A 12,090-nucleotide genomic window follows, 5' to 3' on the forward strand; every position below is an offset into this window, starting at 1 on the left:
GTCTCGAAGTATCACATGTTTTCTGGAAGTTATTTCCCCTTTACCTTCTTTCTTTTACGTGAAAGTTCATCACGAAGCCTTTGTTTCAAAAAGAAATTGACAAGATTTGTAATGGTGTGAAGTATAATGGTTAAGCACCAGTATATTTTACCTTTCTCGAATTCTTTAAATAGGACGAAGAAGAAACAAAATTTACTCCATCAGGCAGGAGATGCTGAATGAATGGGTAAGACAATTGGACAAGTAAAAATAGATTATGTGATTTCAACTTGCACAAATCATTTCTTTTTAAAGATCATGGTGTCTAGGCCAGCTTGCGCGCATGCTAATTCCGCTAGTCTGACATATGAGAAGAAATCATCAAATGTTTTTGCCTCGGCTAGTTTAAACATGAGATTCTGGGGTTCTCAACCCACTTCAACTTGCACAAATCTTGTCAAAGGTCATTATGGTTGGATCAAATATGAGTTGAGTAAAGCCAGTCATGACATAACTTGTCCAACTAAAAACTAATTCTCAGACAACTTCTTGTTACAAATTACAACTGGGACAAAGGATTTTTTTTTTTTTTAATTTACTTTAACTATCGTATGTGGACTTTAATATTATATACAGTATATCTAATTCAATGCAATGAAGCACACATTCACTAAAAAGAGCATCTGCAGTAAACAATCCAGTGTTACTAATCCCCATATGACAATGAGGCACTATGATCTCTTCATGACTTTATCTGCGAACCAGCCGGTCAGTCTCCTAAGTGTCTGCCTGCTTAAGCTTAGTGGACGCATGGAGACCGCTAATGCCAAACACTACACCGGCATAGCTTGCCTATAAATTAATGAACGTCCGCAGGGAGAAGAAACGACAGAGGGTATATACAGAAGTCATTTTCTTTAACCCGGAATGAAGGTTAGGATATGGATTGAGGAATTTCCTCAATAATCTTTACACAGCTCAGCGAAGAATAACCTGATGTCACAATGAAAGAGAAGCAATACATTGCAATAGTTGCAGAGCGAAAATGGCCATAACAAGAAGTCAAGAATCAATTTACTTTAAGATGAAGGATTACCGCGTGCTTGATGTCCTCTTGGTTTATAAGTAGTATGCTCTGCTACCCTTGTACAGAAAACCGAAGAATCAACACAACTCCTGCTGTGGACTATAAACTTGTAGGATCCTCAAAGGAGTCCTCACAAAGTACTAAGCCAAAACAACTACAAAGCCCATTTATCCACCTCTTACTTCCATTGCACTTCGCGTACTTAATTTTTAATTTGAACACTGGAGTCATAGAGTAAGAGGAATCTGTACATTATGGTACAACAAACTCCAACAAGCCAATTGTGATCTACTGGCAAGAATAAGATACCCATAGACAGAAAAAAGAAATGTACTACCATCTTTCGTCTCCAAACCAATTGTTCTTCTCCTTTGGTCCAGTAGGGCCTTCCTCCTTAAACAGTTCCATTGGCAACTTATCACAAATACTCTGTACTGAATTCCGAACCATCATTGGCAAGCGACTAACAATTTTCTCAAGCTCCTTTCTTGAGTCATAAATAATGGTTGGACCCCACTCTCTCATATATTGTAACCAACACGGCTCACTGACAGCTGCATGGCCGAGATACTCTGCTGCTATAATTTCATAATGGGTACTTGAATCTACGTAGAGATTACTGCGGGCAGCATCATTTCTAATTCCAACCCCTAGCTTTGAGGACCCTTGAATGTAATTTCCAGGATGAGGAAAGCTAGCATGACCACTTTTTGATGAGTAAACAATAGCTTTATTTCCTGCAATAAACTCCAAATCATAAGCATCCACCCATTCACCACCACTGTGCTGAGAAAAATAGATACTGCACAACTCTCCTGTGAAATTGCTCACTCGAAGAGTGAAATGTTCCCAATCACCTACATGCTGGCCGACTTTGCTAAGAGGAACATTCACTACCCCTACCTTTAGAGTAGCTGGCCCATTGAAGGGGCAAAAAATCCACATTGCAAGATCCGTGAAAGTACCACCTAAGGTTGGCTTCACATGAACATAAAGTTTTGCACTCTGTAAGTTTCCAAACTTGACAATATCCCTCCGAACATCGCTTGGCAAATCAATCCAGCATTGGTGATCGTTTGTCCCATCACCAGGTAAATTGGAACCGTCAGGCTCAATAGGCTTAGCAACTGAATCACCTCTCATATAGAGCATTGCGCCATTGTCGAAGAACCATTGTACAGAAGATGGAAGATAGGCCTCGTCGGGATGGAAAAACAAAGTAGGGCCGTAGTGCCTAATGATTGCATGAATCTGATCAAGGTTTGGCATTGCTTGTAGACTCGTATCAAAGTTCTTTAGGCAAGCGATGTTTAGCTCTTGCTCCGTGCTCCAATAGCTACTACAGAAAAAGGTACCAACTGAAATACCTTTACCATGCAATCCTCTATGCCGCGGTCTTATGCTCCAAATTGCCAGTACTTCTGAAAGCACAGAGCTGGTTTTGAGTATCAAGCGGTAAGCTTCACATTCATCAGTGAGGTCAGCTCGAACACATTTAACTTCCCCTAACTCAGGTTTAACAGGCTTACTAGTCGCAATGAACCCCAGGGCTTTATAACCTTCAGGTGGTTGAGGTAACCAGAAGTAACCAGATCCATCGAAATTTTCTTCAATTCCATCATTAGAACTCCAGACTAACGTGTAATCAAGGGGATTCTGAAGCGCAGGCAAACAAGGATTTCCATTGCAATGATCACCTGGCTCAGGTTTAGCCACTTCCCGAGCAACAAGCACAAACCCTCGTAGAGGCTTGTTGTTAGATTGGCAGTAGTGGCCAAGGCTGAAAAATCCATCAGGCACCCCCCTTGGCTTATAAAAGCTAACACCCTGTTTCCGATCTTGTGACAGATTACAACCCCAGACAAACTCAAACTTGCTGATTTTTTGAACCTCCAATTCCCCTAGTTTAATTGTTCCACTAGCAAACCCTGTACCTGAACGTTCTAAGACTGGTAGAAAGCGGGGAAAAAAACTAGCATTAGAGGTGATCTTCTCTTAATTGCTTTTTCAAGGAAAGGAAAATAAATAGGTTTGTATGCAATCCGCTGGCATGATTCTAACAGTCTATTGGGGTACAGTGCTGATTCGATGACCCATAACCAGACACATCACATCATGTGACTCTGAAAACTAATGCACGTCCAAGAACATATACAATGTCTTTTCCAAGGAAAAGAAAGAAAGTGAATAAAAGAATTCTTGCATTTAACCGCAAAAAGAGATTTTATCACAGTGAAAACTTAAGCTGAACAAAAACCCATTTAAGACGAGAAATAATTAGCTTTGGTCTCAAATAACAACGAAAAATCCTAAACCATCCAAAAAAAACATATCCAAACTCTTACGAATAATCAGTCAGCAGAGTTTTTGTAAGTCTTCTTCAAATGGAAAAGCACATCTTGAGAGATAAGAATGAAAGTATAACATAGTGAATATGGTTAGAGAGGGAAATTGAAGCGAAACTTAATAAATTGAACAAGAACTTGTCAGAAAACAACATCCTATTTTAATATGCGGAAGCTAATTATGAAGGAAAACTAAGTGCATTAGATAAATCTTGAAACCAGTAGAACTTAAGATTTTACTGATCAAAATCGGTTGACCAGATGGGGTACGGATCCCACACCCACACCCATGTCATGTCGACACGGGTGCGGCACCGAAAGTGAAGAGTCCGAGTAACATAGAGAAACAACGTCTGGAAGCTTTCATTTTACTACTCATTATCTCTGTGCCTATCAATCAAAAGACTACAGTAGCATCTTCCCAGACTAGTGTACTTCATAAAGAAACTTGTAGAGCCTTTGTAAGAAAGGGAAAATAGAATTTAGAAGCACGAAAGAGCGGTAAAAAAGAAACTACCAGTTCAGAGTGTCTCATACTCAATAACAAGCTTGGAAACTACAACAAAGTTTAGAATCTTTTCTTTACAGCGCTAAAGAATCAAAAGTTGTGACCACCTCATGCAGATTTCACCAAAAACAGTAGTATACATTATTCTTCTACAAAGCAGTACAGTAATCATTTTAAACTTTAAAGTTGATCACTGTCAGTCACCAGACCACATTAGAAACACGAACCTCGTGGAATACTGAACCTCTATTAAATCAAGCTACGATAAACATACAAAAAACCTAAGACACCCTATAAGGCCCCTCTGGGATGGATGTGTAATTTCCAGTTTGCTGGAACATAGAAGCAGTTCAATCTCAATCACAGTGAGCACAAAATGAGACACGCCAGAGTAGTAATGAAGAAAAAGATGTTCCTTTCTTTCCTTCTTTTCAATGCAAAGGTAGGCATAAAAATTATAGAAAACAATGGCTACATAAAAAAGACAACCCCACATCTTAAATCTAGTGTGTAATTAATTACCCAAGTGAATCCTTCCAGGGCCAGAGCTAGAGCTTTGCCTACGGGTTCGGCAAAACTCAGTAGTTTTGGCTCAAACCCTGTATTTGTATTTAAAAATTCACATACTATAATATATATAAATAATTTATCAAGAACCCATAAACTCAAAATTCTAGAATAAAAAACAACCTAACAATGAGCTTGGATAAAGAGAGTTTATGTAGCCCAAGCAACTAATTTGATATTAAGGGGCAGCAGATTGACTGATTAAAGTAACTATATTTCGCAACAAAATTCTAATAAATGACAATTGCCAGCCAAAAGAAAAGATTAACAAGATAATTACAATAAATTAATTCCCATACCTTGAGGCCATTGTGGGATTGGTGCAGGGAGAGTAAAAGTATCAAGTTCTCTGGAATAAAGATCTGAAATTTTGCTCCAACGAAAACATTTGCATCCAAACATATTGCACCCCCCAACAACACAACCACCTTTTTCTTCACAATTCTAAGATTTAGGTGAGTGGATCTCTATAAATATCAGTTTTTTAGAATACCCAATTGTTGGGAGATGAATCTTTGTTGGTGGGAATCAATTGTGTTGCGTGTCTTTGTGTTTTGGTGGAATGTTTGTGGGAAAGGAAAGAGAGTGGACGATGAATGACAACGTCAACTGTTGTTTTCGACTCATCCTCTCCAACATTTAAGGCCAATCCCGGGCTACTTATTTTAACTGGATTTTGAGCCCGTTTGGATGGACTTATGACTTTTTTTTATCAGGAATTTTAGCTTATTTTTGTTGTTTTACTAAAAAATAAGTATTTAAAAATATTTTTTTATTTTACTCAAACATCACAAAGGTGCTTAAAATCATCTAAAATAAGTCAATCCAAATAGGATCTTTATTCCTTCTGGCCTGTTTTACATGTTAAAATGGTCCTCCCCGTCTCATATTATTTGTCATGTTTATTGAAAATAGTTATCTCAAATTATTTGTTGTTTTAGGAGTTCGAGACACGATTAATTATTTTTCACCATTTTACCCTTAATGGAATATTGTAATTAATGGAGATGACACATAAATAGAGTAAATATTTAATGGAGAGATTATTATAACATACACATAAATAAAGATAAAATTAGTCAAATATCCCTCTTAATGAATATTTCTTAAGAGCATGTAAACAAAAAGCGATAAATAATTTGATAAGGAAGGAGTACCACTTTAAAGACTCCCTCAACCATGGCATACAAATGTTAAGAAATTATTATTTTTTTAAAAAAACTTTAACTTGTAATTTTACTACTATATATAAGTGAGGATAGTGAGTTTTTGTAATTCTCACATCCTCACAACACTACTAAGATGCTTACATGTGACTTCTCTTATTGATTTTTCCTTGCATTTTTTCATTTTTCATTTTTTGCACTCATTCATTTTTTTGAGACCACTCCACATGGATTTTGATAATACCCATTTTTTATAGTCCTCAAATGAATTTGTTTTATCTCTTTACCCCTAATTGAAGTTTTTATGACTTTGTGAATCCTCAAACATTTTGGTAAATTTTGAGAATTTTAGGAACATTTTTATGCCACTAAAAATAATGATGTCATGGAAAAGATTATAGTGGACCCCACAAAAATTATGTATGGAAAAGATTATAGTGGACGTCGCAAAGCATACTCATATATATTTGAGCCTTTTGAGGAAATGTTATTAAACTTTGTTTTAAAATATATTTTTCCTTAAGAATTTATTATAGAAACGTAAAGAATTATCCTGTCATTCAAATTCTATCTTAATGTAAGCTTAATAATTGAATTAAAATATTATTCTTGTAATACTATTTAGTATTTGTTGATGTTGTTTACTAATTATCATTTGTTATTTTCAAATTTTATTCGTCTGGTTAGACGTAAAGTTATTTTATTTTCTCCTGTAATTTTGTGTCGTACATGCTGGCAAAATAAGTAATTAACAAAGATTTCACTTAAGATAGAATTAAGTTTGAAATTAGAGTAATAAATACATATAAACTTATATTGATGTTAAATACTTTTAAAATGTAAATTTTAGTCCTTTCGTTTCAATCGAAAAATGAACTTCGAAGTACAATAATAATTAATCAAATTTTACATGCGCACACTTTTAACATAAAACTTATCTAATACTGTAATATCTTTTGGTAAAAAATAAGTTAGCCAATATGATTCAATTTGAAGTATCAAATGAAATTAATATAACATTTGAAAAGCTAAATTTGGATCATCAGAGACTTTAATCTCAAAAGATTTATGTAATATATAAATTAGAAGAGCTTTCTATTGTTTGATTTTTTTTTTTTTTAAGAATCTAATACAACTAAGAAAAATATTTTCTAACTTTCATATACCTTTTTGTACTTTGAAATTTAGAAGTCTTTTTAAAGTGTCAAATTAATGTTACAAAATAAAGAAGCAAGAGCAGAAAATTTTTAAAAAGATCTACAAATTAAAATTTTAATGTTGGTTTAGACCTAGGCCAAATGACACTAGCTTTTAAATATATCATGATATTTGTATGGTTTATGAAATATATAAGGTATGTGAACCTTAATTAGATCATTCGGCCAATTTCATTTTCTGTTGTAAGGACGGGTATTGAGAAACAAGAACCTCGTGGATAGGACAGCTCTAAATCTCATGTCCATACTTTTGGTAAGACTCCGCACTTGTAATCATGAAAAGACATTTACTTTAACTATTTTAGTCACTTGGCCTATAACAGTTGGCTATTCATTTTGTCTCGTAGAGGTTTCATAGACAATAGTTATTCTTTGGGGTTGTAATAAGTGGCAGATCTAGAATTTTCATTCAAGGGTTTCGAAAAAAATAATAAAAGCTAAATATAAAAAATAATGTTGTGATGGGAATCACACCCAGGACGCTAGACACAATTTTGAACATCCTAAACCGCTTGAACTAACCTTTTGCATTTGTTCAGAGTATTTAAAAGTTAATATATGTACATAAACACAGAAATCTACCCTATATATATGTTGTAATTTTTTGCTGAGAGTGTTCGGGTTGTAGTGTCGAGGGTCAAATCCGCCCCTGGTTGTAATCTATGGTTACTAATATGACACGCATGGATGAAACATTGCTACCTTTATTTATTCTCATCTATCGATAAGTGTTGATCTAAAAGTGTGTTCATGCATGGTTTTAATTACTTCCTCCGTGTCAATTTGTCTGTCTTACTTTCCTATTTTGTCCGTTTCAAAAAGAATATCTCTTTCCTTTGTTTTTCAACTCTTTAATTCCAACTTTTCACATGTCATGTTTAAGACCACAAGATTAAAGGCATTTTGATACATTCTATACATGCTTAGTTTAAGACGAAAAGATTCAAAAATATTTTTTACTTTCATAAATTCCTAGCCAAGTCAAAATTAGATAAATAAATTGAAACAGAAGGAGTATTTAAAATGATTGTATTTTGAAAAGGCTTTCACATGCATGTAGGGGGCATATAAGAGGGGGTTTCTTATATGGATTTGGTCCGCTCGAGTCATGTAGCGTGTCAGGTGTCAATCACGTGGATTTCGTGACAGTATATATATCTGAGGATAGCTACTAAATGTAATCATAAACATATGGAACTAGAGGTTTTTAATTGATTGATATTGTTCATCCCTATTGGCTAAAGAAAATAAGAGTGATTATCTACATATTTAATCTCATCATCGTGAGATTGATCAAGTCTGCTCATAAATGGTAATGTGATAACCCAAGTCTATTCATAACAAATGTTCAAATAGTAAAGCATATGAATATTTTTGTGAGGCATAATTTTTTTTGTTTTGTTTAGTCAGTGTAAAGTCCCATAGATTTTCATTGTTCAATTCGGTTTAATTTCAAGTTTTGGGAGTGTTTAAATAATCTTCAAAATATATTTGAGCTCACACAACGTCAGAAAAATATTTGGAGTGTGGTATTGAATTGATAATATCGATGAAGACGGGTTGAACTGAAAAAAATAACCAAAAGAATACAAACAAAAGTCATGATTTTTATTTTTTTTTCATGAATTTTGGGCAAGAGTTCAGCCGGAGGCGGTCGACTTAGCCCTTTTTTGCCATAGCAATACTAGCCCTGTCCAAGGTTGAGGGGCAACTATGCCCAAACTCAATACATTAGAAGGGATATGTAACAACGATAATTAGAAGGAGCAAGCTGTTAATATGAGCACAGAAATATCTAACACCTTCATAAGTTATAAGTTTAGTTCAAAATTAACTTTATATATGAAAATTATAGATAAAAGTAAAAAGATCCACGTGACTCTCATTTTGTAAAAAATATACAAGTCAAATTTACCATAACCATTATTGCCAAATTCTTAACAGTGTATACATTTATTAGAACCAATATTAACAAATTCTTAACAGTGTATACATTTATCAGAACTAATATCATCTTCTGAACAAGGCCCACCATGTTCCTAGCGGTCTTTCTTAATGAAACCATTTTTGGTGTTCTGCCCGGCTAGTCATAAGTACTTGCAGTAACCTTGGTCCAATAGTTACTTGGTCGTGGGGAGGAACTTGACTGATAAATTGTCGATAAATTGCCTGATTGTGACATGGCATCGGCATGATAGATGGATGTCGATACCAAACAAACTGAGGGCGAGCTATCGATCTCTGAATGATTCTACCATTATCCAATAGTTATTGGATCTCTTCTTTCAAACAATGGTTGTGTGATCTAACATGCCTGAATGAAAGGCATATTGTTTGGTTGGGTTAAAAGAAAGAGAAGGGATTTTGCTAGGCTTTGGTTGCAAGATTCTGGCTGATCTCAACCTTGCAAATATATTGAGAGCGGTTCACTGAAAGGGTGAAAGTTCGGAAATTTCTTGTTTTAGGCACTAGAAGGGGAGCATTTTGTAGTTCATTAACGATTGCTTGCCCTTTGTTCTTGGACTGCGCCTCAACCAATCAACAATTTACCTTATCATGCCCCAAGGTTAATTTTGTTACTCTTTTGAGGTTCCTTTGCTTTCGGACTCTCATGAGATTCTGTAGATTTTCTTTTCAACAGACTGCATCTTTCAGAGGTTTTGCTGGAAAACTCATATTTCTTGATGATATCTTTAACTAGATCACCCCAAAAAAACCATTTCCATGTGTCTTACTTTGCATATCAAAGCTGGCCCAGTAAGCATCCTAATAAAAAGCCTCATCTTAAGTTCATTTCCTTGCCCTATACTTGTTAACCAGTTAAGATATGCCTTCAGGTGGATTTGAGGGTTACCTATCCCCTAGGATTAATGAGGTCATGAGTGTTATCATTTTCATTTTCCATCTTAACTAAATCTGCCTCAGGTTGTAAAGCATGCTCATTTGTGAAGGAAATCTGATTGGTCTCGATATTGAAACGCCTTCCACCATTTTCTCCATCCTTGCTTGTCTCCATCAAACTATTGAGTGCCTCTTTCAGTGAAAATGGAAGCATATTTGGGAAGTGCTGAGCATTGCATTCAAATCTGGCAGGTGCGGTTCTGCGAGTGGGAGAATATCCCTCTGAGTCTTCATTGGATTAGTTCTCAAGGTCATAATCTTCTGAGTTTTCATTGGATGAGTTCATAAGGCTGTCGACCTCTGAGTTTTCGGTGGATGAGTTCTTAAGGTCAGCTATCATTTACTTAATGTTGTCAATTTTTTGTTCCATTTTTGTCATTCTTGCCTCAAGCGTAGCAATTTTGTCTCGGTATGATTCTACTTTTTCATTGTTAAACTCGTCTTCAACTAGTTCAGTCACAGTGATTCGGTCAGCCATATCGTCTTTGAATTTGTGTTGTCTTTGGTGTTCAGCTTAAGTCAACCTTTGGTAGGAAAATGAAATATTTGGTAACGGCGGAGTGGGTATGATTAATGTGGGACAAGAAAGTGTTAAAGGATAAGAGTGGAGCATTTAGAAATGTGCACCTGAGAAGAAATCGACGGATCAAGTCTTGTGTAGGCTATGTTTTAAAAGAAGCTGAAGACGGATCATGGCTTGGACATATTTTGGTATTTTTTGGATTTGTGGTAGACAAGCTTAGGATCAAGATAATTGATAAGAAAATTGGGATTGATCGAGCGCACGAAAGTAGAACTCGATTTATCTAAGGGTTGCGAATGGCTCTTAAAATTTATTTATGTATTGATGGGTTACAAAATGTCAAGGACGGGAGACCCATGAGATTGTCCCTCGACTTACATGCCAAAACTTGAAATACATGGGTGCGCGAAGACAAATCAACGACCCAAAAATAGGAATGACACAAATATTTTGAATTAAATGAGTGAAAACTCCTAAGAGGTATTAAACTTGAAAAGTCGTTCTCGAACAATTGATGGCAAAAAATTGAACAATTATCAACGACTACTATTTGGTAGATTTCGCAAATAAATGTCACAGCCCAACCGGAGGGCCATTATGGGCACCCGGCGCCAACCTGCCGAGCACCTATCATTATACTCCCATAATCATATGTAGGTGAGCCACATGGCTATCTCATAACTAACATGCATCAATAACACAATTGCCATCGGGCTAAGGCACCATTTTATACAAACATCATCAACTATGCCCATATTTATACACAAGCCAGCAAGGTTGTCAAAATAATATACACAATATGAGCCGACAAGGTTGAGATATATCTAACTATACACAATTGTCTACGAGCCTCTAAGAAGAGTACATACTATCATAAAGACGGGACAGGACACCGCCATGCCCATATATGTACACCAAAAGAAAAATACCAACTATTTCGGCTCTGGATCAAATGGAGCACCTTTATGCAATCACTAAAGAAACAGCCTACTGGTCTGGTCTGTCTCCCTATCTACTTGCGGGCATGAACACTGCGCTACAAACAAAAGGACGTCAGTACGAATAATGTACTGAGTATGTAAGACATGAACAATAACATGATACAAGCATGAAGAATAACATAAGATAAAAAATCATTAATACCTTGTAAGACGTTTGTTATGCTTACTTAACCTTCCTTTGACGAGAATATTTTATACATATACTCGTAATGATACCATACCATACCCGACCATATAGGTTCGGTGTCCTGCATATCCGGCCATCACAAGGCTCGGTGTTAACCATACCCGGCCATTTCAAAGCTCGATGTTATCCGTACCCGACCATCACAAGGCTCGGTGTTATTCGTACCCAACTGCAGAGGTGTGCGCGCAATAGATATCATACCCGGCCATATAGACTCGGTGTCACAACATATCCTCATACATTTATAACATACATAAGTATCCAAGAGAAACATTACAACCCTATCGGGGTGACATAAAGTCGGTAAACCCCCGATTTCTATTATTGAATCATCGTCATCATTATCATCATCAATATTATCATCGTCACTATGAGGAGTTTTTGCCAAAGTATTGCAAGAATATTGGAGGTCATGAACTTCTAGCACTTCTAGGAATAGGACATTGCGAATATCTTAGATGGTATCTCTAGAATTGCACTCATTATCATAATTGTTATCCTTACCATCACAAGGAACATTGCCAACAATATCAAGAGAATCTCGAGGGTTTTGAGCTTATGGCATTTATAAGAATAGGAATGTCATGGATATCACGTATAGATTCAAAA

General features: G+C 35.9%; 1 protein-coding gene across 2 annotated transcripts; it reads right to left on the reverse strand.

The window, feature by feature from the left end:
• Window positions 1-545: 545 nt before the first annotated feature.
• Window positions 546-5,139, reverse strand: LOC132610396 (hypothetical protein At1g04090). 2 transcript variants are annotated; one of them, XR_009571138.1, is made up of 3 exons: window positions 4,786-5,139; window positions 1,076-3,015; window positions 546-972 (listed from the first exon to the last, which is right to left on the reverse strand). XR_009571138.1 is itself a non-coding variant. In XM_060324692.1 (2 exons), exons 1-2 carry the CDS (start codon window positions 4,886-4,888, stop codon window positions 1,400-1,402), a joined length of 1,719 nt encoding a protein of 572 aa, XP_060180675.1. In that variant the 5' UTR covers window positions 4,889-5,139; the 3' UTR covers window positions 546-1,399. The 2 variants fall into 2 exon arrangements, 1 of the variants encoding a protein (XP_060180675.1); XM_060324692.1 differs by having other exon boundaries at window positions 546-3,015.
• Between the last annotated feature and the right edge of the window lie 6,951 nt (window positions 5,140-12,090).

This window comes from Lycium barbarum, chromosome 9 (genome assembly GCF_019175385.1).
Source record: "Lycium barbarum isolate Lr01 chromosome 9, ASM1917538v2, whole genome shotgun sequence".
In the NCBI taxonomy this organism is placed as follows: Eukaryota; Viridiplantae; Streptophyta; class Magnoliopsida; order Solanales; family Solanaceae; genus Lycium; species Lycium barbarum.

Bases quoted from the DNA above. Each gene is read 5' to 3' on its own strand.
- LOC132610396 (XM_060324692.1), bottom strand. From the start codon at position 4,888: ATGTTTGGATGCAAATGTTTTCGTTGGAGCAAAATTTCAGATCTTTAT. The intron at 3,016-4,785 runs GTATGGGAATTA...GCTTTCTACCAG, and splicing joins AATCCCACAATGGCCTCAAG to TCTTAGAACGTTCAGGTACA.